Here is a 27,212-nt window from a genome sequence, read left to right as displayed (position 1 = left end):
CCCCCAACCTGAGCATATTTTCTGCTCTCTTACTTTTTTTTTTTTTTGGCAAAAAAAATTCATGGCAAATAATTTAAAAATCAAAACAACCAATTTCTAGCTTTTCATGAAAAGGCATCGCCTTGTGTACTAATCAACAGCGTGCTGAGTGATGGTCAGCGGTATCAAAGATCAAAGAAAGCATTGGAAAATTCTCTCTTTCTTCAGCAAACATTCAAAGACCAAGGTAGACATTGCCAAACATGAAATACAGTGAACAACAAGCTCTGTGTCTCACTCTTTTCTAAACTGTGCTTTAACTTTTGCACCGGTTGCACTTGAATTCTAAATCTAGAGAAACATGTTTGTGTACCTTTCGCTTTTCATTAGCACTGAAGTAAGTTTAGGGAGCACTATTTTAAATTCTGACCAATTTAGACTGACTCTTGGTTTTGTTTTGAAGTTTTGCAGCATTTCAAAGTGAAGAAAAGTAATTAAGCCACAGCACTCCTCCTGTTCCTATTGTTACTCACACGCTAAGCAGTATGAACTATAAAAATGTGATTAGAATCAGGGAAAGCAAAGACTCCATTTTTGTGATACAATCCTCTTGCTTAGGTGCATCACCTGACCAGTTCTTTAAGCAGCTCTTGCTTCTCAAACATTAATAAATCATTTTTGTCATCCCATGATAAAAATCCTTATTTAGCTGGAAATGAAGACAGACCCAAGGTTTTTTTTTTATTTTTTAATGAAATTTAAATAGTTTAATAGGAAAGAGTATGTTTTAAAGCCAAGCTATTTGTTTCATGCTAGGCCTTAAAAATTGGATTTACTAGCAAATAACTAAAATAACCTGTATAGGTTTTTTTAATGTACGGCCTTTTGTAACGCTATCCTGATTAATGGAAAAATTATCCCTAAAAAATACTTTTTTAAATATGAAAACTACAAAATATTTGCTTTATCCACTGGCAGGACTTTGAAATTCTCCAGAATATTTAAATTTAAATGCGTCTGCCTAAGAAAGTTTACAAATGCCAACCCAACTCTGCAACAAAAATTCCAAACAGAACTGGAAATTAGAATAATTCAACCAGATCATCCCATTGTAAAAAGATTATATTTCAGTTCTGCATAAACACAGATCCGCGTGTTTTGTCGTCTTTTAGAGGTTTGTCACATCCCACAGAATACAGCATATGTTTATTTCCCTATTACTTTTTTCCTTCCATTTCCTTAATACCATTTCCTTATTTACATTTAAAACACTATCTAATCTGTTCCGTTGACATTTTTCTGCCCTTTGGGCTTTTCTAGTCTCAATTCTATCCTCATCCCAGGAGATCCCTCCCTCCTTCTTCTAAAAGAGTTTTTTGTTTGTTTGATTGATTTCCATTTTGTTCTTTCCCAGCTACAGGTAAATATTCTAGCAAAAAGAACAGAAACAAGCAGAATGGGAACAGCAGTGGGAGTTATCAGGACATTTGCAAGTCATAACTGAGTAGTAACTTCAACAGCTACACTCTTTTTGATAGAAAAATGTCATGCTTTTTTTTTTAATATGTATTTGATAACATTTGACATACTTGCTAATATGTCTACTATTAACACAGCGTTGTGCCACACACAACCAGACTGCAGACAAAGCAATATGGCACACACTTTGACGAATTCAACATAACACAAAAAGTGTCCAGATCCTAGCAGCAGCTGTAATGGTAAGAACATTCAGAAACAAAGCACCCCGATAGCCTAAGAACAGTTTTGCCAAAATAAGGAAAGTTCTGTGCGATGAGATTATAATCTTTCAAATTTCAGACTGATTGCCCAAGGATCACAGAAAAAAACTAAACTCAGAAGCAAGGAAGTATTAGGTTGGAAAAACCTCAGCTTTCTAAAAATTAAAAATTATTAAAAAGCAATAAATCTGCCGGTCATCCTACAATTTAATTGTTTTCTTGTCTAAGGGAATAAACAGCAGGATACAAGTTTGCAACATTTGTTTACTTTTTTTTTTTCCCAAACTTTTTGAACTAGTTAAAGAAAATATTCTCAGAGAAAAAAAAAATTAAACGAACACAAAGAAACGTCATGACAAATCCTGAGACAAATTATCCTACAACAGCGTTCTATGTTGTCTATGAAAACTGGTTGGAATAATACACATACTGGAGTACTCAGTGACAGCATACAAACCAAAAGTATTTGGAAATTATTAAGTTGTGCATGTTTTTAAACGACAAAACATGCTGATGGGTTTGCTTTTAAAATCTCTGGCTGTTTGTTATCAAAGTTAAAAGATCATTTGCATACCAATACACATACTGTAAACATGACATTCTCATTAAGGAAAGATGGGTTTACAGTAATTCGATCTTTTACAAAAAAGCTATTGGTAACTAAGTCTGCCAGTGCCTAACTTTTCTAGAAAACTAAACCAATGTTTCCACTCTAAAGTTGAAACGTTACCGCTTTAGGAAATAGCCCTATTTGGTGATCACAAATATAATCGAGTGGCGTATTTCCATTTGCTCTTCAGCTGACAGTTTCAGCTTCATTACATTTTACAAGAAAACAGCAGACTTGCAGAGGTCCTGTAAATTCTTTCATAACGCAACTGAAGTTTAATTACAGCGGTGAAGAAAAGCAGCAGTGATGCAAAATAAGATCAGCCCAATTGCCCTTATCTGATGATAGGATCTCTCTTCCTGTTTGGCTTGCAGCAGTGAGGACTTCTTGTTTTGTTTCATTTTTTGTTTTTTTTTTTTCTTTTTTTCTGGTCAGGCTGCCTGTCTCAAGACTGATACAAGCAAGTAGTTAACATGCCCCTAGAATTCCACCTTGAGAATGATCCTCATACCAATATAGCCAAGTTTCAATCGGTAGGTCGGGGAATGATACTAATGTGAAGAAAATTATCTGGATAGCTCATATGTTCGCTTAGCCACTGCAGTGGTGTTTCCAGCATTGGCTCAATTCCATGAATCATCACTTGAGTCGTCTTCTCTCCATCTAATTCAAAGAAAAAGAGAAACCACTAAGTACATCATTCAAAGTTCATAGAAAGATTAAACATTCACTTATACTTAATTTACAGTAGATTTAATTGGTGTTACACAGTTCAGCCTTTAACAGAATGAAAAGCAGGAAGTACTGGCATGGAGAAAGCTGAGACTGGTATCATCTAAGAAAGAAACTAAGGTAAAATAATTCCAATTAAAAATTGGTTTAAAATGAAATTTCCTCCAAGCACCATTCTTCTCCATTAGTTGCAAGTTTTATTTTTTTTATTTTTTCCCTACAGAAATCACACCTCGGTGTCAACACCGTTTAAGGTGTATCTATCCCTCCCAGATATAAGCCATACGAATATTTTTTGTGAGTATGCTTAAGATATTAGACTTCCTAAAAATTACTGATGAAATGTTTTTAATACTTAATATGCTTTCTGCTGAATAAGTAAGAGTATGCGCAAAAAAAACCAAACCAAAAAACCAAACAACTCATAACATATGTAATGTTCCTGAAGTAATTTTGTTTTGCTGAGAATAATTTACTTGAGAATCTAGCAATATTTCTGAAAGTTACTCAGAAGACTGAGTTGGCACCAGCTTTTTCTCACTTAGTTTCATCTCTTGGAAAAGCTATGTTTGTAAATGATTCCCAGTACGACAAAAAAATATTCTAAGAATATTTCAATTCTTTTTATTTATACTTGTCCCGGAGGATGCAAGTACTTTGATCCTTTGATTCACATGATGGGAACCAACTAAAGCAACTGACATAACTGTCACAAAATGAACTAAAAAAAACCTGAAAATGAAAATTTATTTCAGAGTCATGATATGAGAAGTGCATTTAAAATATGCTCCAAATAATGGTTAGGGGGGAAAAAAAAAGTAAGCGGTGACCTTCTGCTGTTTTTATACCATACTCTGGCTTTCTCACATGGACCCACCACAGTGAAATCCAAATTCAGTGTGCAGAAATACCACTGTCTTTTCTAACTGGCATTTTATCCCCCTACCATCTACAGAACAGACTAAACCAGTGTGTTGCCCCAAGAGCTGCATGAGAGAAAGGAGAATATAGGATGCCAGAAGTACCATTATTGGCTCTTTTATTCAGCTCCCCCAGTTACAGCATAACTCCTACTTTATAAGACAGATAAAATCTTATTTGTGTTCAGTAGCCTAAATGCTTTCAAAAATGCCTGAAAAAGTTTGTATTTTAACTTGTACCTATTCCAGCACAGGCAACATTGTTTTAGGAATAGTCACTCCTAAATACACTGTTAACTTTATACTACAAACAATTCCTACTGCAGAAGCTGACGATGATGTTTGTCTAAAATAAAGCATCATATATTAGTTACATTAACTACGTATGGTATTGTATTCTGTAAAAATTACTGATGAAAAATAGAAAGCTTGATTCCATAGATGGCATAGTATACATGTTATCATTCTTGATTAAGTATGAACAATTGCTGGTTTCTGGCTTTATTGCAGACAGATCAGAAAACAGCAGATCATGTAAAATAAACGTCTGGTATTTCCAACCAGAACAGGTATTTATAGGGTTGAAACACTACTCATCAAGTACTACTCCTGAAGAAAAAAATTTCCAGTAATCAAGTTTTCATGCTGAGAAGCTAAGAATATCCCATATTTTCAAAATCAAGTAAAATATATGTTTAACAGTTTCAAACTAAAGTCAACCTATGGTATTCCACAAATCAGCCGTAACATTGATGACAGCTGTCTATGTTTCATAATATTAGTTAGCTGTCAGAGAGATCTCATTTGCATGCAGAGATGGCAGAAAATACAGTATTAGTTTGCAGACTTATGTTACAGCAATTTTGTCACTGCATACATGGGAAAAAGCCTTCAAAGCTCAGGAAAAAAATTCAGCAAGAGTTAAACTGTAAACACAGATCACAGAAGAATTTCTTCTTACGTGACAATATAAGAGATGTGTTATTACAAAGTTTGATCACATCATACAATAAAACTCACACAATAATTCAAATGTATTATCATGCATATTCTTTCCTTTAAAAAACCCTTTATTTTCCACTTCTTCCCGATTTGAACCCTGCCCTTAAATATAACTTGCAGTCATTCGTACATCTCTTTCATCTGTAAATTTAGCAAGAATGCTCTTATAAATGGTCTGAGTGATAGAAACATTAAGAGTCTGGCCAGGACTTCTTCAATTCTTGTCAGGACAGTCTTCAATTCTTTCTTCCTTTTTCATCAGCGAATCATTCACAATCACTCTCCACCTGGACATTATCTGGTCAATTTAGTACCTCTAAAGTTTCACCAGAAAGCTATTGGCTTCTTTACAGCTTTCAAGAATGCACTGTAATCTAATGCAAAAAATTTCACATGTTAAAGAAAAGAGAAAACAAAAGATTAATCTGAAACCACTCTGCTCATGGCAAACACAGATTGGCTATTACACACGTCAGTGTTTATGAACAGTTCAGCCTAGGTCCAGATTGTGCTAGCTCCCCATGCGCAGCTGTTTTTAGCAAAATCCTGCACTAAAATGGATTAGAAATTTCAGAATTTGAGCATCGCCTTCTAATGACTGTAGGAAAAGCTTATAAACACTTTCCTTGACTTGTTTTTTAAATAACAATATTTTTGGATGTGTGCGTGTGTGTACTAACTTGATGCCTTTCGCTTAAAAATGAAATGCAATTTATCTGCATGTCCCCATTTCCTCTTCCCTACCAACTTTGTCCCTTTCTCATACAAATCTTTTATTCTGTTTCTCAGCAAATTGAGAAAGTCCCAGGGGTCAATGAAGAATTTATGCTGTAATTAGAGTCTACATTTCTGCACTAGTGCTGTTTGTGCCTTAGTATTATCTCTGAGGAAGCATCACTTCTCCTTAAGTCTTGCTCCCCTGGAGGCTTGACTAAAGAGATCTTATCTACTAAATCCGTATTTACTGTAGAACTTCTTCCACAAAATCCTTTGTTTTTACTTCAGCATTTTCCCTTCCTTTCATTACTATAGAACATAAACTCTCACTTAAGTTACAAACTTTCTTCAACTTTCACGTTTTGAGTAACTTCTCCATTTTGATCACATACAGAGTCTCTCTCATAGATAGCTCCTCTCCTTTATGTAACAAAAGCTGAAAACAGCAGATATATTAAAAACTTTGCTGAAAAATACTCATTTTCTCAAGAGCTGCCTGTCTAATTAGCACCCACATTACCACTCTGATCTGGGTCCTTGAAGATTTACTAGCTTCTTCTGAAAGCTTCATCTACCTAGTTTATATCTGTAACAGATTTGCATAACGCTTTTCTTTCCATTACCGTTTGTAAACTTTTAGGAACTGTGGATCTGACACACCAAGTATTGTTCTCTCCTTCCCCATTCCATATTCTGTTGCACGAAGTATAAAGAGACTGTTGGAATGCCTCTGTACAAGAGTACAAGTTGCTAAATGCAACATATATTTAAATGAGTGACATAAGATATAAACTGCTTAATTAAGTAGAAGATTAATGCCATGTCATTGGATTATATCTATAAAAATTAGAGCTAATAACTTTGCTCATCTGTGCTGCATGAGGTCCAAACCTGGAAAGATCATAACTGTCAGGAGCCATTTTACAACGCAGAGTGTAATGTAGTAAAAACCCCAGAATTTTCTCAAAAGCAATGTTAAAATTTTCTAGTCACCCCACTGACTTCTCCTTTTAAGTCAAGAAAAAGTTGGGTTACATGCTAGCTATCATATGACATACAGATGGTTTCTTTTACTTTGTTGCAAATTAAGGAAGAAGAAGAAGTGAAAATATCAGAAAAATGAAAGCTAGGCAATAAACATTTCATAGAAAATTTTACAGAGTGTGTACACAGTAACTATTTACATCAGAGCATTTACAGTATTATTGAATTGATGTGCAAGTGATAAATACTGTTTTAGCATTTACAAAAAAGCCCAAGACAAAAAAAATTAAGCCATCTGCTACCAGAATGGCTATCGAAGAATTAAGTGATTTTTCCTTTGGTTTCCCTGTGAAAATTCCTGAATTCAAAAACCACTATAAGCCCCTGAAAGTTGGCAAATAAGCAGAGATTATAAAGTTTTACCAACAAACTTCACGAAGTTCCATCTGTAGAAGGCATACAACTAAGACTACCTGTTGCATACCAACACATTCTGGGGATATTTCAGATTACCTAACTTAGACACTTTAACTCAAAGGCTGCAATGTAGAGTATGCACCTGAAGGCATACAATGTGTAGTCAGAAGTTTTCCAACACTATACAAAAAGCACAGAGAGAAATGGTCAGCTCAGATTGAAAGGAAAGAAACAGATTTCTATCTCAGTCTCCCAGTCAGGAACCCACCTTGATCCAGCCAAGCAAAGCACTGGTATAGGACTCTATTGGAGTTAGGCATCTGATGAAGGAAATGAGATGGTGGTGGTTGCTGCATCTCAAAAGAGCCCTTGTGAGACTGCCTCAAAGCGCTCCTCATCCTCAGGCAGCTCCAGTCCACTCCACTAACCCTCTTTGAGGAGAATGCCCAACTACACTGTTTGCTCTTGCTAAGCTTCCTCTAAAACCCTCCATATTCAATAATTAATGAGAGAGAAAAAGAGAGAGAACAAAGAAGAGAAAATACATAATCTTCAGGGAAGTTAGGAAGATGTGCAATGTCATGGTAACTCACGATTAGTTTTTCTATTTCATTTAGCCATATAAATTACTGCTTGCTAACTTAAACACTCAAAATCAGAACAAGAGAATTAGCTTATTCAGCCTCAATTCAGATAGTTATACATACTCCTGATGTAATATAAATACTACTGGACGATCTCCATTTAGAGAAGAATTAAAGCAGGTGAAGAAAACCAATTGCTTTTCAGATGGATTCAAGTGTCTACAAGCAGAATGGTGAGGAGGAATTATTCCTGGGTTTTCACCCATATTAGCACCACAATGCTCAGAAATGCTACAGCTAGAAACTCCCTTTCACCTACCCAAGACCAGCGTCTCTAGCCAACCTCCATCACTGTGATGCACTACTTAAAACCTCATGGCTTGAAATGCCTCCATTCAGACTTGTTGCCTCCTACCACTCACAGATCAGGCTTAAATCCTTTCACTGTCAGACACTGCAAGACATGTTGGATTTAGCAAGAATTTCCCTAGTGTACTTAGAATCTTCTGTATGCAAGTCCTCTGCACAGTAAATCCCAGAATCGAGAGCAGCCATTAAAATGGACAATATAGAACCCCTTCTTATTCAGAGACTCACTACTTACTAAATTGCCTTTAAAACCCCAGAAGGGAAAGCAGTACCTTGTGTTCCAAACCAGGAAATCAAATAATGTGCTTCTAGCATGATAAATGGTCACAGGAATATATTAGACAGCGATACTAAAAATTGTAGGGACTAAGAATAAACAAGGAAAATGTCATGCACTACCAACCTTATGAACAATGTAACAGAAGTAGTTTCCAGCATTTTCAGATGTGAAATGGGCTATAAAAACTTGCTTGCTTATCTTCAAAACACATCACAGGTTCTGGATTAGATATCACTAATGGTACTCCTGACAACAGGTTATACCACACAGTATAACAGGGAGCAAAGATTTCCCTCTTTTGTGACTCTTCTGTAGCTGCTTTCCTTTCCATCCCTCCTGCACTTTGCATCACCAGGCAGCAGAACAGCTCTTTAAGTGCAGGTACCTCAAGCAGCCAAAACACTCCTTGACCATGTGTGCTCACAGATGGTGCCTTGGACATTTCAGAATCTGAAAAGACACCCTGACATCTTTATGGGGCAGACTTTAATCTGCCTCCTTAGGATCCCTTAGGAAATTATTTACAGATAGGTAACCTTCAGTACTGTGCTTCACATGTAGCTGCAACTACCAAGTCCATCACTTACAGATACTGTTGACTGTTTTCAAAACAAATCTCTGGCAAGCAAAAGTTAAAATTTCCCTGAAAACTAATGTTTGTTTGTTTTTGGTTAAGAGCAATGAATTGCATGCAAGTCTTTTACAGAAGACTACACTAAATAGCAAGCAAATAAATTCAAAGCTTTTATGTTCTAACCTGTAACCACAAGCAGTAAGAAAGAACTGGATAGTGGTTGGAGTTACCCTCCCATTTGCAGGCAGGCCAGGCTGGTTACTTTGCAATATGCAGAGAAAAGACAGCCCCAGACAAGTCTTGTGGTCCAATGACTTGTGCACCAGTTGTAGGATATAAACAAATACAAGCACTCGATGAATGTAACTTTCTGCACTTGTAAGTAGGTCTGTACTTGTAAGTCTTTAAAAAAAAACAAGAACAAAACCCCAAAACTGCAATATTGTCAGTAATCGTTCAATTTGTACAGTAATCTTTCAACTGCTGGAACTGAAACTGATAAACAGCATTTAGCTGTTCAAGAACCTGTTCAAAACAGAAAATAATCCCAATGTCTACAGCTTAAATTGATAATGAATAGACACTATTTACAGCAAAGCAATTATTTTTACTACATGTGCCACAAAGTTGCACCTGCTCATAGAATCTTGTAAACTTATAAATAAATAAATAAACAAACAAATAAATAAATAAATAAATACCTAAGGGATACTTATTAATATTTTAACACTACTTTTGTAATATTTAGTTTAGTCAGACACCACATCTTTTTTCATTTATGGCAAAATATTTCTTTGCTTTGTCAGCAAACCAAGCTATGGAATGAAATCAACCTATATAAATCAAATATTTATGCTTTTCATTTTTTTAAGTATTTTTTAAAAAGATTTGTTAAAACATTTCAGTTTTACCATTTGTGAACTCAAATGATTCTGGAACATTTCTGCAATCCATTTCTGACAGGTGCATGTGCAATAGAAATGAAGTACAGAAATGCAGTGAGAAATTCAGATTTCACTGCAGCAGTGACCTCAATATAAAGGTCTCAAATACAAAAACATTTTGAACAAATCTTACCTACCTACTAGTTGAGTACTACCAGTACTCAATACCTGCACAGTTTTACGGTAAGTGAAGACAAAAAAATGTTGAGCTTGGTCTCATCTCAAGACCAACTGATCACATGCTCTTCCTACTGAGTTCAGCACATGTATTTGATAGAGCAGACATTAAAAGTCTCTTTCCTGATACAAAGTTCTTAAGCAACTCGTACTTCGAAGTCTAATGGAATTACACATCCTATATCAAGTAGGATTTTTTTACTTTAAAAACTGTTTAATTAGGAATGAAATCTTAGTACAAGTTTTCAGAAGTTTCACAATAGTCTATTTCAACCAAAGGTCAAAGGCTTTCCTTACTTCTCTGTGAATTCAACTTCATCGCAAAAACGACCAACCTTGCTATTCACAGCAGTCTCACCATTGCCAGAAGTTACTCATTCCCTCAGCAATCTTAACATATTTTCCACCTTCCTCTAATCACACATAAGCTAACAAAATTACTATTCCCTTCCACTCCCCTATTTTGGAGTAATTAGCAGTTTAAAGAGAAACACAGATGATGATATATTGGATCGCAACTGGCAAGATATGCTGTTCACTCTACTCTGAGCAAGAATGAGAAAATAAAAAATCCGAGAAGCTGACTCTAAAATAGCCTAGCCACAACAAAAGGTTCTGTCTGACCTCAAAGCTTTAGAGGCTGATGTGTGACACGATGGCACAGCAATGACTTGTCATTCCTTCCTGCAAATCCTGCCAACGCTGGGGAAAGCCACTGATGCTGATTCAGGTGAAGAATTCATATGCGGAAATGTATGTTGAATACACTAGTCAGAACCAGGTTTTTTCCCTCAAAATTACTCTGCATCTGGAACAAACATTGTTCTAAATAAAAGAGCAATTTGGAGAAGAATTTCTGATCAGATTTAATTGCCCATCATGAGTCGAACTTAACCATCAGGTAGAAATTTTTAACAGGCAGCAATAAATCTCTCATTTTAATCACTGGAAGAACCATAAATTCATTTGCTGAAATTGAAGGTCATAGCTTTCCAAAATACGTTCAAGGCTCTGGATATTTTTGATATCTGCATAAATATCACACGCTACTTTTAGCCACAGAGCAGTCCTTGCCCAAACACAATCAAAGGTAAATTAAATCCAACACTTTATAAATAAACAAATACTTAAAAAAAATTTTTTTAAGGAATGTTAAATTTGATTCAGTTTGTCAAACAACCTCATGCAGATAATCTTTTTTTTTTCTTTTTTTTTTTTACAAAAAATATACTCCAAAATGAACGGTTCAAAATATTAATGATATCAATCTCTCTTCACCCTGGATTATATTGTTATTCACATCATCTGGCTCAATTTCACTCCTAGTACCTTGATGTCATTCTACCAGAGCCCCTCCTGAGAACTGCTGCTTCTTAGTCCAAAAGGCTATGGTAGAACTGGATCTGTGTCAACCTTAGAGAATTCTGTTCTTGCAAAGTACCCAACTATATAAACAAAACTGTACAAAATATTTAAATTATTCCTCCATTGTGATACTGCTGTAAAATTCACATTCACTGATTTGGAGCTATGCTTGAATTCGTGCTGTGTTTCTCTTTGCACTTTTGATCCAGGCCATTTGGTTTATCTCCTCAGGATCTTCTTGTGGCTGAGATATTTATTATATTAAAAGAGAGGAAACTGTTATCTTGCCACCATTCTTAGTATGATTAGATTCTCTGGATGATAATCCAGTAGTCCTAGACTTCTCTATCTACAAAATGAAAGTAGGTGAATATACAACATTATCATCTATATTAAGCATCATTAAACACCGTGGGAAAAAATAAAGCATTTGGCATTATTCCTATTCATTATTTTCTTCATGCAATTTTTTCCTCTCAATTTCCTGACATCCTCTACCACAAGTCAATCTTCACATTAGATTGCTGCACTTCTGAAAAACAATTTGGCCAACCACCTCTTAGAGAAGTTTAATTAGCTTCAGAACAGCTTATGAGAATTAGGGATGTGCTTCAAATCACACAACAGCTAGGCAGTAGGTAAACAAACTAGAAAACATTTTTCTATCTCACTGAAAAAGTTCTTAGCATTTAGCTCCAAACACCAGTAAATCCAGGTTGCATGAAAAGTCTTTTTTTTTTTTTAAATTATTCTTGTGTATTTAATAGAAGCTCTTAATATAGTTGTTGTAGATAATTTATTACAAGCCAAAAGTGCTTTTCTTCAATCATGAAAATTTTTGCATTTAAAAAGTTTTAGAATACCGAGTCTAAGATACTTCTCAAACCTCTAAGAAAAAAAGTTATAAACAACCTAGCAGCAAATATTCTGATATTCCTTCTTCCTTGCCTTAGCTTAAGCCCTGAACTAGTAATGAATCTGTGTCGCTTTATATTATACTCAAATTCACAATCAAAACTTTTTTTTTTTTGCAAAGCACTTAAAATTGGCTATGCATATGTGAACAAAAGGGGAAATTCTATGCATATTGAGCTACCGTCCACATAACAAGCAAGCACACGATATTTATACGTACGAGCAATAGGAAAGGTTGTGTTAGAAGTTGTGTAACTTTTCAAATAGCAGAATATTGACTTATGAGTTAACCTTTACATGTACCATGCATTTAATCAAGTTTGAGGTTTCCCTTCTCTTCAAACTTCCTACAGGTGATCCTCAGAAATTAAGGCTTAGTTATGTACAGACAGGAAGCTAAATGTAACCAAGATGGTTCTTGAAAAGTTGAAACATTTGATAAAGATTAGTATAAACCAAGTTAATTTGCTGCAAGAATTCTTGTTGCTAACTGTTCATAAAGACTTTTAAAACGTCATTGTTTTCAGCAGTATGGTTCTTACAAACATCTAGCAAATTCTTACAAAATACAATCTTATATTTCCTATGCATATGCACATGTATGCACTTTTAAAGGTTTTTAATGGCATTCTTGAACTTTCAACCTCTATTTTACTTCATTTTCAAGTTACTGTAATTCACATAATGCCTGCAAATATTATTCGATTGTAGCCAAATCGCCCACTTATTATAATTAACTTCTCAGCTACTCAAATGATGAACTACTCCTAGCAAGACAAAGCAAAGGACTGCTGTTGCTGCAACACTCAGTTAAGAAAGTATCAGCAACTTTACTTGTTTTCATAAAGTCATGACAAGATTTTTTAGTTTATCTGCTCAGTTAAATAAATCAAACTCACATGTGGACTTTCTGACGTAATTATAATTTAAAAACATTTGCCTGAAAAGTGATAGGAGATATATACAGATCAAAGATCTAATGGTTGCTGTTTTATGTTTTGCACCTTCCTCCATTTAATGGAAGGAAGATAAACCAGTTTTGCCTTTTTTAAATGCTACTTGCAGCAATATTATTATGAAAGCTAACAAAGTAAACTTCACAAGCAACGTAAACATGAAAACATGGATGAGCTCAATTAACCTGTAAGAACAGACAATTTTGTTCCATGTCTGACAAATTCTCCAACCTGTGCTAAGCTAATCAGTAAAAATCCAGCTAATTGAATCCATTGATGTGAAAAACCACAGGCTCAAATCTGTACTGCATACATCAACCTGAAGTATTTCTCCTTCAGCCATGGCGCTAATAGTCAGTGGGGTCAGGTCAAAGAGGGTTAAAGCGAGTCAGGATATAGCCAAAGGAATACATCAAACACTGATTTTAAAAGGGCAATTAATCTTAGACAGAAATGCTTCCTGGGGAATGAGATCTCAATCTTAAGAGCACACTACATGATGTAGCAGTAAAAATGTACATATACAAGCTTAGAGAGCTTTCATCCTGTGATCACAAACAGAAGGGGAGTGCTGTTTGTCAGAGAAATACAAACTCTTGCTAAAATACTTACATTACCCTCTTCCAGATCCTTACTCATTGAAAAATAAGTTCTTTAATGAGTAGGCAATATAGATTGCATACATAACATTTCTCTTTCTGTACACATACCGTAAGTTCTTTTAAGCAGCTAGTAGATTAAAGCATTTAGTGATCTCTACCACAACGCAATTATTTACTCTTGAAAAAAATAGGAAAGAGTAGATAAAGAAGCAACGGAATACCTGAAGGGCTATTTAAACAGAACAGTAACTTTTTTAATAAAGTCACAAAATAGCTATTTGTTCAACGGTAGGATTACATATTAATTTTCCTCAGAAGCTCATTTTAATTTTTCCATATAAAAATACCTGAAGAATTTGCTTCAACAACTCACATTATCACATTATCACATTATCTTTTTAGACAAATTTTGACTTCTTTAGAGTCCAGGAAATATTTTTTCACTTAAAGCAGAACAGTGGATCCATGAAATTTTTAACATATGCATGCAATATTTGTAAACAAGAATTCGCTAAATTAATATCATTAAGACATGTGGATAAAACAATGTAGGAACACAGTTCAGAAATGAGTTACAGCTTATTTTGTTGTACTAGTTTGTGCACTTAAAGAGCTGGCTCTGCAACCAACCTTCCATTGGAGGGTACTGATTCCTAATACCAGGAGTAGCAGAATAAGATCTATTTGTGTATCTGATACGCACGTGGCTTCTTTGCTTTAATTTACAGAATAACAAAATGGCTTGGATGACCTTCCAATCTCCCTGCCACAGACAGGGTTGCCAATCACTACATCAGGCTTCCCAGGATCCCATCCGACCTGGCCTTGAACCCCAGGGATGCCCCAGGGATGAGGCATCCACAGCTTCTCTGGGCAACCTGTGCCAGTACATCATCTCACTCTGAGTAAAAAATTTCCAACTAACATCTAACCTAAATCTCTGCTCTTTTAGTTTAAAGCTATTCTTCCTAATCCTATGACTATCAGAACACATAAAAATCGGACTTCCCTCCTGTTTACAAGCTCTACTCAAATACTGGAAGTACACAGTATGGTTTCCTTGGAACTTTCTCTTCTCCAAGCTAAACAAGCCCAACTCCTTCAACTTTTCGTCGTAAGAGAGGTGTTTCAGCCCTCTTTGCAGTCCTCCCCTACACACGCTCCAAAAGCTCTACATCTTTTTTGTGCTGGGGACTCCAAGCCTAGACAGAGTACTTCAGATGGGGCAGAGTAGAGCAGGGACAATTACCTCCCTTGTCCTGCTGGCCACCCCTCTTCTGATGCAGCCCATAATACGGTTGACCTTCTGGGCTACAAGTGCACACTGCTAGTTTATGTCCAGTTTTTTGTCCACTTGGACGCCCAAGTCTTTCTCCACAGGGCTGCTCTCAATGAGTTCTTCTCCCAGTCAGTATACTTATCTGGAATTATCCCAATCTAAGTGCAATACCTTGTGCTCTGCCTTGTTGAACCTCATTAGATTCATGTGGGTGGGTTCAGGCAGCCCTTTGCAGTCTATTCACCTCTTCCCAAAGAGAGCAAACTTCCAGTGAAGAACTGTTTGCATTAAGATATCGGACTTAGCGAAGCTTCTCATCATATTTTGCCATGATAAGTGTGGTGACAATACCCAAAAGGAAAAAGGGCAAGGGGCACAAGAGACATTCATATCTTCAATGACTACAACATCTCTGTATGTGCCAAGCCACTATATAAGACTTCAGCTCTGATATAAGAACAAATTTCACCTTTCTTGCAAATATTCTCCCAAACAAAAATATTTGCCCATGAAATGTGAAGATTCCAACATCATTGACTAAGATGAGCCATTCAAGAAGGGAGTAACTACAATTAACAAACACTGCTGAATCCTTATAGAATGAAGTAAATACAATACAGTGTTTATTAGTGGTTTATTTCATCTTATATTATTGTAAGGCTACTACTTTTTCACATCTAGCCTGGTCTTGAATGCCTCAAGGATGGGGCATCCACAGCCTCCTTGTCACCACCCTCTGTGCGAAAAACTTCCTCTTAATATCTAACCTAAACTTCTCTTCTCTTAGTTTAAAATCTTTCCCCCATTTAGCAGCTTCTCTTCTTTCTAATCCTGTAAGATGTTTATCTTCTGTGAAAATAAGGTTACACATATATGCAAAAAGGCAGAAAGAAAAAGACTGCAAAGGAGAATCAAGGAAAACAGGAATGATTTTACTTAGCCCCCAATAAGGCTACAGCACACAAAGCTAATTTAAATATATAGAAGAAACTCATTAAATGGACCGGGACACATTCTCTTTACCTCAAGGCAAGAGCCAACTTGAGCCTGATCAGCCAAAATTATCTCCCTAGCCACAACAGAGATTCAGGGAATGTAATGGTAGGTCTAGGATTTTAAAGTAAAAGAAGGTATTTTTAGATTAGATAAAGAAATTCATCACTATGAAGGTGGTGAGACACTACAACAGACTGCCCACCCAGAGAAGCTGTGGATGCCCCATCCCTGGAGGCATTCAGGATCAGGCTGTATGGGCCCCTAGGCAGTCTGATCTAGCAGGAAGCAACTTTACTCAGAGCAGGGGGGTTGGACTGGATGATCTTTGAGGTCCCTTCCAAACCAAACTATTCTAAAATTCCACTATCTACATTGCCCACTGAGAACATGCCCTCTACTGTCAACCCATGAACACTCAAGTTTTCTGGTAGAGCATTATTTGGCCTAAAGCACAATCACACCAGAGATCTGCTAACAGTCATACTGTGAAAACATCAGGTGTTCTAGTCTTCTTTTGTATATTAGCATAACTAAAAGCACGGACAAAATTCTGTTGTCTGTCACTGTAGTATCCTGGTTGAGAATTTTACATTGGTAAACCTCCACAAAGGCTTACTACTGTCTCCTGAAATCTCTGGGAAACCTACTGAAGTCTCCAGTTACATCTTCACTAGTTACATCTTCACCAGTTACAGTATTAAAGACAGCATAGATTACACAGCAAATGAACCTGTGATTCTATGATTTGATTATCAGGATGATTTCCATATTGAAAAAAAAAGTATTTTGGAGCATTGTTACATCTTCTGTTAAACTAACTAACAACAACAAACATGTTAGTCTACAGACTTTGTATACAACAGCTGTTGTGGTCATGCTTCCAAGAGCAAAAATAGGAGAAGCTACAAGAAAAGTGCTTTTGTTTCCTGTGAAATTTTTGATGCCTCAGTCTCTCATACTGAGTGAACTGTGCTTGAGATGTGAGAGACTGATTTTGATCAGAATTCAAAGAAAGCCCCGTTCTTAACTCTGCTACTAACCTCAGTGTGACCAGGTGCAAGCCACATCACCTCTCTGCGCCTCTAATTCCTCCTTCCTTTTTGACTCTTCACTCATCTTTTGTCTAAGTGATAAATTCAGTGGGAACACACTGAAATATCCATACAGTGCATAAAGAACCTGAGGTCTCCTCCTAAAACACAAAAAATATTCCTTTTAAAACTAGAAATTCACCACAACCAAAACATTTTGTCAAGAAGCTTTTGATTCCAACAGATTTCCTACTAAAACACATATCCAAAGCATATTACTGACATAGCTTGTCCTGTTTCTAGTAAGTTTCCCAATCTTTTCTTGACTGCCTTGATTTTCAGATCCACAGCATTCAATCAGGAACTTGGAGATGGCACCTCAAACCTTCCAAGAAATGTAGCTCTAGTACAGCCCACAAAATATGCAGCACTGGGATGGTAGTAACAACTCTCATCTGCAGAGAATTCCAGAATTGCTGCCTTATAGTTTCCAAATGGAATAAACTCAACTTTGAAAAAAGTTACTCTGTTCTGTGAAGAATTTTACTTTCTCCATTTTGTACTACTACTGTTAATAACAGACATATAAAAACTATTCAGGCACACTTTGTTGTGCCTGAATAAAGGCACTGGCTTTCTGACAAATTTAAAGAGAATAGTCTGGAGTCTGATACTAATAAAACTTATTGGGTGGCCAACAGAACAATTTTAGCTGAAGCTTAACAAATTTCCAGAGGCTTGTCCGAGAAACAAGATTATTTCTTTATTTACTGCACCTCTTTCTGCATTCATCTCTTTTGAATGTATGTGCAAGTGCATGCTCAGAAATCACTTTTAAGTCACAAAAAAAAAAAACCAACAACACACTATTCTTGTGATATTAGAAAAGTTGCTGAATGGAAAAGACTGGCAAGGGGAAGAGGGCTCACAAGAAGATAATCTTCATATGGTTGACTGAGGTGAAGTTGGAGCAAGCCTTAAAACAGCCTTTTCTGCTTCCTGAGAATTTCCATGCAGAAAAACCACAACCAGCTTAAGATCTCCACTTTTTGGAGGGCAAGAAGAGGGCATTTTTTTAGACAGAGAAGTCCTCTGCAAACAAAGAGCTTGTTTAGAAATGAAGATGGTTAACAAAAAGCCACAAACATTCTAACTATCAGAATATTTGTACCTTTATACATGGTCATGACTATTAGCTATTAGTTCAGTAATCTCAAGCCAGCCTCTGGACTTACATCCCTTTTGATCAAAAAGGCCCACTGAATCAAAAATCGTGCAATTTTAATACAGAAAAATAAAAAATCTTTCCACTTCAACTTAAAATAAAGAACTGGGTCAAATAGGAATGAGAAATTTTGGGGTGGAAGAAGGAGATCAGCTACAGAAGGATAATCTAAGCAGATGGCTTGGCAGACAAATTATGACTCATGTCAAATAGGAGACAGTGTTTGTGATTATGTCCTCTAACACTGAGAGCACCATTGAGTCAATGACACAAAGAAGGCAGAATGGGTTAAGTAGTAGCCTAAATTTTAGTTCTGACTTACTAAAATGAGTCTTGCAGTAGAAAAGGCAGCGAACTGAAATTTGTACTAGCAGTGAGGAGAAAATGAATTAACAGTAATCAAATTCTGAGCTTTTAATCATCTTTTTGCGTGTCTTCACACTGCAAGGCCTGTAGCCCTTTACAATATTATCATATCCATATGGGAAAAAAGTGCAGCCATTAAACTGCCTAAGACTGCTAATTATGCTTCTGTATTTAGGTGGTCTGGAAAAGTATTTCAACATCACCACCTCAAAAGAACTGAAAAGCAAAGGCTAGCCCTGCAAAAGGCACAATCAGACTTACTAGCTAAAGACGTGGAGTAAAAACTTCCCAAGTCAGTTCACAAGAAGCAGTGAGTACTCGGACACTGCCGAGCTGCTCCTCTCCTCGCTTTGTAACTCCCACAGTAAACCCATGGTCCAGCTAGTTCTGAGCTCTGATGGTTTATTTCACTTCAACCAAAAGGCACTCATACTGTATATACTTAACTCCTCTGTTACATTGTCACTTGCATAAAAATTAAGAGCCCACACGTCAAATCTAATCTAAATTGTATTTTCTATTTGACTAATTTCCTGGAAATCAATACTTAGAAAACTGAGGGAGAACAAAAACAATTAATGTGTAGCCTCTCATACAAAATACATTTAAAAAAGCTGAGAGTTAATTGAAAGCAGTTGATCACTAATTTTTACAATATCATTCAGTGCAGCAAGCCTTAAGAGAAAAATTCTGGAAGCCTTTTTGATCCTCATTTTATTTCTGAAAGAACTAATGACACTGCTGTAGAAAGAGGTCAGTTCACACAGCTTTTCTGAATGAACAACAATACTGTGAAAACTGGGATTGATTGATAGCCTACTGTTTGCGTCATTATGTCCAAATGTTTACCATTTGGGGCTTCAAGGAAGCATGAGACAAAAATCAAAACAACTTTTACAAGACTTCAACAACACTGGCAAATTAAAATTGTATCCAGAATTGTTTAGACATGATAGAAATGGAAGAAAGCAGTTTTCTTCTGCATTATACAATTTTTTATCTTAACATTACCCACAACATCTAAACTTTTCGGTGTGAAAGAGGAAAGAAGTCTTTCCCTCCCCCAAGTTAATCCTGCTTTCTACCACTTTAACCCTTTGCATTTTCAAGGCATTCTGCTGAACACAGGATCATACTGAGTACATTCTCTTCTATTAAGATGAGTCACCATCCCTAACTGAATCCTTGGGAATAATTCTAGGGGAAACCTTGTAAACATGAGCTAAACTTTTTTCTGATTGCTTGGAATTATAGACTTTTTTCCCTGTTGATACTTCTCAAAGCAAAGGTCCCTTAATTGGCAGCAGGAGCCGTTATCATAAGGTACATAAAATCAGCTGCAACAGATAGAGAACACTCAATTCTATTTATCCATCATAAATGACATTCACATTGTAAACAACACAGCTTAATCTAACTAACTGCAGTAAGACAATGTTAAAATTATAAAGTAAGATGGTAGGTAAAAATAGCCGTGATTTTATCTCCCTTCAGACACAGACAATTAATTTTGTCAGTTGGCAATTTTAGAATACCCTTATGTAACATGTTCTGCCACATCCTCCATATGATCTTGTGCTCCATTTATAAGCCACATGGTCTTTAACATCTTCCTCACCTTAAGTGCATACACATTGTAACAAACTAGTCCAAGAGACCATAAGCAGTATCAAGCTTCATCTCAGCCTGCAGAGCTCCATAATTCACTGAATCTTGTTTGCAACAACAGTAACTCAAGGTGGTTTTGTTTGTTTTTAAAGAAGACTGCTTTTCTAGAACCAGAACTGCTGCCATTGCAAGTTGAAGTAGGAAAGACATCTGTTAGGAGCTTAGATTTAAGATGACACAGTACACAGTCTACAAGAAGTAAAACCTGAATGTTTTGACTGGTAGCTGGAAAGGATCTTCATAGAATTTCTGGAATATAGAATACTGGAATAAAAGGGGGACATTGAGTATATTATTCTTGACTACCCTAAGTAACAGCAACATTCACCTTTGTAAAAGCTGAAAAACTTTTAACTTAAACTGACAAACTAATGTTGATAGAGAGAGATGGTCCCTAGTTGAGACAGTTCCTAGGTAAATCTTTTGTTTTAATATACAGCAGCAAAAAAATTGGGGGGAGACTCAAAGAAACCAGAGTAGAAATATATATAATCAAACACCAGAAGAAAAAAGGATGGAAAGCAAGAAGGAATTAAAGAAGAAGTGACAATGGTATAGTACTTCACTGAAATATCTACTAGGAAATTAGCTGAAATTTGAAAAACTACAAAAATAGTTATATGAATCTTACAATCATACAGAATGGCTTAGTTTGGAAGGGACCTTGAAGATCATTGAGGTCCAACCTTGAGGAATTTTAAAGGATGCAGGCGATTATTAAAAGAACAACAAATAACAGCGAAGTATGTCTATAATAAAAGTTTTGAAGAAATGTGATGCAAAAGAAAGGAAACAGCTGTAGAACTATCAATATGAAATAAAATGAGTCAATACCTTGGTAAAGAGGTGCTTGTTCTATTTCAAACTACTGCTTTTCTTCCCACTTTCTCATCATCATTAGTAAGGTAGTAGTTGCTTGACAGTGTTTTGATGGGTTACAAACTGCTATGCTCTCTGTGGCAGAGATGAAACTCTTCAACAACCCAGAGAGTGGTGTATTGTACAGCATTCATTGAGTGCAATAATATACATGTAACTGAATAAAGGACCAGCTTGAGGAGAAGCAGGCAAGTATATGCTGCGGCTAATAATTCCTCAGGTTTTTAAACTATAGACAATCTCAACATATGATAAATGCCTTGAATAAACAGCTTCTTAATTTAAATAAAGCACACTATTAAAACTATTATGCACAGTAATATCGATTTGGTATTTTACAAGAACATTTTAATTATGTGTGTTTTAATGTCACCGTGTAATGTTTTCTACTCCTGACAACATTCTTAACATTGTTTTTTTCAACAGTTGATAATCAGTGTATGTATTAAATCCATGTATATAAAAATTATTTTCATTGAAATATTTTCTCAGCGCAGTTAAAAGAGAGTTTTAATTACATCCATATTTCCTAAAGAAAAGGCATATAGACACCGTGGGTGGTTCTTGAAACAGTTCCCTCCCTCTTCTTGTGGTGGTCATTAAGTGTCTGGCAGCAGGAACAGCTCATATATAGAACTACAAATGATGTGTCTGAAAATCTTATATCTTCCGTGTTCCCACGGCATGAAGCTCTGTTATGGATGTCACCATAGACAGAAATTACCGTGAAGCTTCCAGCTCAAAAGTCATTAGAAAAGACAAGGCCATACAGGAAAAAGAAAAGAAAATAGTACAACAGATGGAAGAAAATGGAGAGAAATATAAGCTCGTACTGACCACATTGCATTAACAAAAAGATGTAGCAAATGTCACCAACACATTAACTCACCAAAGAAGAGGGTTAAAAAACAGCCTTAAAAGTTATCCAAATTATTTTCTGGAAATAAGAAAAAGACTGAAAAAACTACTTCACCAATATCTAGAGTGTCTTCAAGCATGCCTCTGATTAGCTACTAGTATATTTTCTTTGCTCACAAAACAAGTGGATTCTGAACTTTGGTAATACTGAGATTTGGAAAAAAGTTTGCCATGATTTTCTAACATACATTGGACAGTTATTTTGTCACATTACTTCAATGCCTCAGAGTAAATTTAAATTATAAATTAAGACAACATTTAAGAGAACAAAAGTTAGACAGTATCAAAAAAGGTCCAAGAACAATTTTTACATCATTAAGTTTAAGCAGTCTTACAGACAGGTTGCTTTTCCTTCAGAAAAGATTCATCAAGATTTTACTGTGAAAAGAGATGTACTGAAGTAAAAAAATAAATTTTGGCCAGAAATATCCATCTTTTGGAGGGTAAAAGAGAAGAAGAGTAATGAGAGGCCTAAAACTTTACTACAGAGTTCCTAGCATTTGTACGTTCAAAGTTTAAGAGTCCTCACTGATTCTAAGTACAAATAATCAAGCTTTTCAGCAGAACACAATTTCACCAGAATTCTCTGGTGCTCCCATCTTTAAAATCACTTGTTCCATATTATTCTGCCTGTCTAGTATCCCATAATAATGAATTTGTTAGCGGAGAAAGAAATTAATACCATTCCAAAGAGCAATAATCAGCTGCCTTAATCATAACGCTTCCTGAAGTACATTCATTTGCCATCTTTCATTTCAACAGTCCAGAAAATGATCTTTCACTACACAGACAATAAGATGTGCCTTGCCTGTCCAGGAAGACACAAATCTCAGAAAATAAAAGGAGGGAAAGGTGATGGAGAACAACTGTAAGCAGTAAAATGATCAGTGTGCACGTGTACAGAAACTAAGACTGCATAGACAATCTACAATTCCGACACCTTCTAAATTTCAACTACTCAACCTCAAATGAATATAACTACATTTGAAGGAAAACATTTGCACACTGAATCCAGATTTCCAAAAACGTTTGCAAATTCTCATTAACCAGCAAAGTGGTCAGAAACTACTCAGTTCCACAATCTTCTCTGCATTTTGAGTTGATGGGTATCCATTGATAGAGGTAGCTCGTTAATTTCTCAGTGTATCAGCAAGAGAGGAACTGAGTTGACTGTGTTGGTTTAATAGAGATTACAGCAGCACAGTTGTGCTGAGATTCAGCAGCAGCAGGATTCTATTCTACCTGCCAGAAAAGGAATAAGTCATCCCAGTTAGAGTCACTAATATTTCTGTAATTAAAACTCAAAAGTGGCACTATGCAGACTGGTGAGTTAGTGTTTAGAGGGTTTTTGTTTGTTTGTTTGTTTGTTTTTTGTGGTTTTTTTTTTTTTTTTTTTTTTTTTCGTTTGGTTGGGTTTTTTTTAGCTCAATGATACAGAGAACATGACCATGTAATACAGTATACACCCCGTACAAATACAAAATGAGATGAGTACATTAAGCCAAGAGAACAATCAAAGCTTCTTCTTACATTCTGAGAATGGAAAGACAATAACTGTGACCTATGTATCAGGAGAGAATTCCTTAAAACAGGTGAGATAATGCATGAAGGAGAGCACTGCAATGGTTCTTAGTAGGACTAATTTTAAGACAAGCAAACTGAACAAGATATACAAAAAGAACTGTGTAGAGCTAAATCGTATAGGTGTAGGAGAGCTGCATGAAGCAATAAGGGAATAAAGCGAAGGCTAAAAAAAGCCTTAAAAGAATAAAGAAGATTTACATCACTGAGGATGAATGGCAGTCTGGGAGTATCACTAGGAAAGTCATTGGGGAACACTGTAGAGATGAGTAGCAGAAGTCAGTGAGAGACAGATCAGATTGAACTGAAGCGCACGTGGGAAAAGGTACCTGCTGACTGGACAAAAACGATCACTCAGATCAACCAGCATTTTCCATTCTTTCCCTCCCTTTTCACCTCATCCAGCTACATTTTCCCAGTGAGCTAAGAGAAGTTGATGGCCGATTATCTTAGGTCCCATCCCTCACTTAGTGGCTAAGCTGAACCTCCATGGAACAGTGTATGATGAACTGAAGCAGTCAAACCTAAAGCAGTGCAACCATTCATACCTATTCTGTTCACTGACCTTCCCCATGCATGTCCCTCAGCAGTAAGAATTACTGTTGCCACGGGGTATCCAGCTACTTAAGATCCATTATGGAAAATGACCTTTCTCAATCATCCCTCCATTTTGCCTTAGTTCCACTGTTTAGTGTCTAACTCCCTCTATCTCTGTGACGGCCTATCCATCCTCATTTTCCCATTAGATCACTAGAGACTTCTCAATTTTTAATTCAATTTGTTTCTCCAAACAGGTCTCTAGACAACCTGAATCACTTTACCAGCAAGATCTCCAGTCCTAATCTGGACATCTTCACAATCTACTTGAAATACACTTCTCTTCCTCCCTCATTCTTTTATCATCTCACATCCTAATTACTCTCTCTAGGTGTTCAGTTATGTCATTTTTTTGTCTTTTGCCCCATTCTCTTTTATCCTATTGCATTGCTCATAGTTGCTCTCCCCATCACATTTGATGATCTGTCATTGTCTTCCTGACTACTTGTTCAGTCAGTCTACCTCTCCCTCCACAGGCTCTTTGTACCAGTCAATATTCACATCCCCCAAAGAGTTCATATTATTTTCTGCTTTTACCTTAGACAACTTTCTGCTACCTAATAGATGAGGAGAAAGGTCAGAGCCGATTGTAAGAGGAACAATAAGAAACTACACTGCAGAAAAAGAATCCCAGATAGCTCATATCTACATGAACAATCAAGTTAGCAAACCCTTCAGTTTGTAGGTTTCTCAGTATAATCTTAAGGATCAGAGGTAGGCTAAATCTCAACAGATTTATACACAAAAAGGTAGGTATATTCCAATAGAAAGAAATCCTCCTGCCAAATTTCAACCTTCTTCTCCTCTTAAGTGCAGAAACAGTAACTCTCTTAGTTCCTTTTCTATCAAGCAATTACCATTTTCTGTCTCCACTGAGTAAACAGCACAGTTTTTTATTTTAGCCTGTAAACAAAAATGAAACTGCTATAGCAAATTTCTGTCTTGCTATTAAAGGCTGGTGCATTTGTTAACTTCTGAAAAAAAAAATAATAATAATAATGGGAACTGTCAAGTACATGGCACTCTCATACTAAATTACACTAAGCATCCCCTTATACCCTGAAATAACTTCTGTATAAATGCTTTTGAGGTTTTTTCATTTAATTTATGCTCCTGTCTTCAAAATTAAAATACGTATTTCTTATCCATATTTTTAAATTCCATTTGTTTGTTTGTTTTCACTACTGCTTCTAGGATCCTGAAACTCAAGTACTTAAAGATGGCTAAACTTGCTTGTGCCCACATTCAAGCATCCATTTGCATATTGTTTATATCTTTTGGACAGTTAGATAATATAATTCCCTAAAATTATGCTCTGAAATTTAGAGCTGCTTTAAGAAAAAGTGGCATGAGACTAGCAACATGCCATGTTTTTCTTATATTTCGTTCTTTTTGAAAATGATTGCTCACATGCGTTAACAAGTGTTAAAAAGGAGTTAAAAATAGTTTGATGTCAGACAATTTCTAAGGTCAACGTATTTCTTAATGAAATCCATGACATTTCATAAATTTTTACACTGATTTCAAGTTTAGTGTTCTACTGTAAAAAAATGTTAATACTGCACCAGTAAGTTGTGTCACAATCTTTTCTAAACTATCATAAATTTCTCAAAATTGATTGTGATTTACTGACTTGAAAAAACCCAAACAACAATCACCTCTTTTATAGGGACTGATAAGAAACAACGGTAAGAACAAGATGGAAAACATTTCACATTAGACAATTTTGATGTCACTTTGCAGAGTACATAACTTTTCCATTTACCCCATCACAGTTCCAACAGTTGTAATCTCTGGGCTAATACAGAATTCAAAAGATGATTATAAGTGCTAATTAACAAATGCTATTGTATGAAATTATATGATGCTACATAATATAACTGGTATCCAGTCACACAAGAATTGTTAGTAACCATGCATAAATCTTATTTTCTGGTGTGCTTTTAAAAGTCAGATTTCAACATGAAAAAAGCCTTAAATTATAATCCATTTTGGAGTTTGATGTATGAAAATGTAATACAAAATAAACAAAGTTAAAACTTCTGTTGATTTTACTTTAAGAATATTTGTTAAAATTGCAGAAGATAAAATATGAATGCTTTTATTAAGAGCAGCATAATGGCAAAGGCATAGGTGAGATTTAAATTAAAATTTCCTGGGATAAATTTTTCAGGAGTGCCAAAGGACGCACTTTTATCCTCTCCAAACACTGCAGGTGATATATAGTGGGTGCTGTAATTGGCCAAGGAAGAGTAAAATCTTCCACTCTGATATTGAGACATAATTCTGCCTCCAAAAAAAAACCCCATTATTTTTTATTTTGCTTATTATTTTCACATACTACATAAATACATAATGACACATAATTTTATTGGATAAAAGTTATTTTTACGGTACCTTCAGGGGTGATAGCACTAGGACACACATCTTTTAGAAGATCTCCCAGAGTGTGCAATTGTCCTCCAGAAGCAATTGGTCGAAACAGCTTTTGTATAAAAGGTCTCTCTGTTGTTGCCTGTTTTAATAACAAAATTAGCAAAAACAACAATTTAAAGACCATGCAAATATATGGTGACACTATCTGAGACAGGGATAAGACAGAATCGAATAAGTGGCTGCAGAAGAAGCAATGCCTGGCTTTTTTTCTTCTTGTATTTCATTCACGATGAAGTGCATGGGAATTAGTTTGTTAACAATTTTAAGTACATTAACACTCAAAACTGTGAAAATCATTTATACACAGTATCGTGGAAATGTAAAAGTGTTAATTTTTTTTTTTTTAACTCATCATTTCTGTTTTGGG

General features: G+C 35.8%; 1 protein-coding gene across 3 annotated transcripts in view; it reads right to left on the bottom strand.

The window, feature by feature from the left end:
• Positions 1–1,507: 1,507 nt before the first annotated feature.
• Positions 1,508–27,212, bottom strand: part of ATG5 (autophagy related 5) — a 70,328-nt gene continuing 44,623 nt past the window's right edge. For 2 of the 3 annotated variants that reach the window (XM_085217570.1, XM_085217571.1), the window contains exons 7-8: positions 26,807–26,924; positions 1,508–2,994 (exon numbers count right to left, since the gene is read on the bottom strand). In XM_085217570.1, coding sequence (XP_085073696.1) covers positions 2,858–2,994; positions 26,807–26,924 — 255 coding nt within the window. In that variant the 3' untranslated portion in view covers positions 1,508–2,857. Of the gene's footprint in view, positions 2,995–17,184; positions 17,337–26,806; positions 26,925–27,212 lie in introns of all 3 variants that reach the window. The other variant, XR_014881452.1, reaches the window with a different exon arrangement.

This window comes from Meleagris gallopavo, chromosome 2, assembly GCF_905368555.1.
Source record: "Meleagris gallopavo chromosome 2, MGAL_WU_HG_1.1, whole genome shotgun sequence".
NCBI classification, from domain to species: Eukaryota; Metazoa; Chordata; class Aves; order Galliformes; family Phasianidae; genus Meleagris; species Meleagris gallopavo.
Note: the sequence above shows the minus strand (reverse complement) of the source record. Positions and strands in the feature narration are given on the sequence as shown.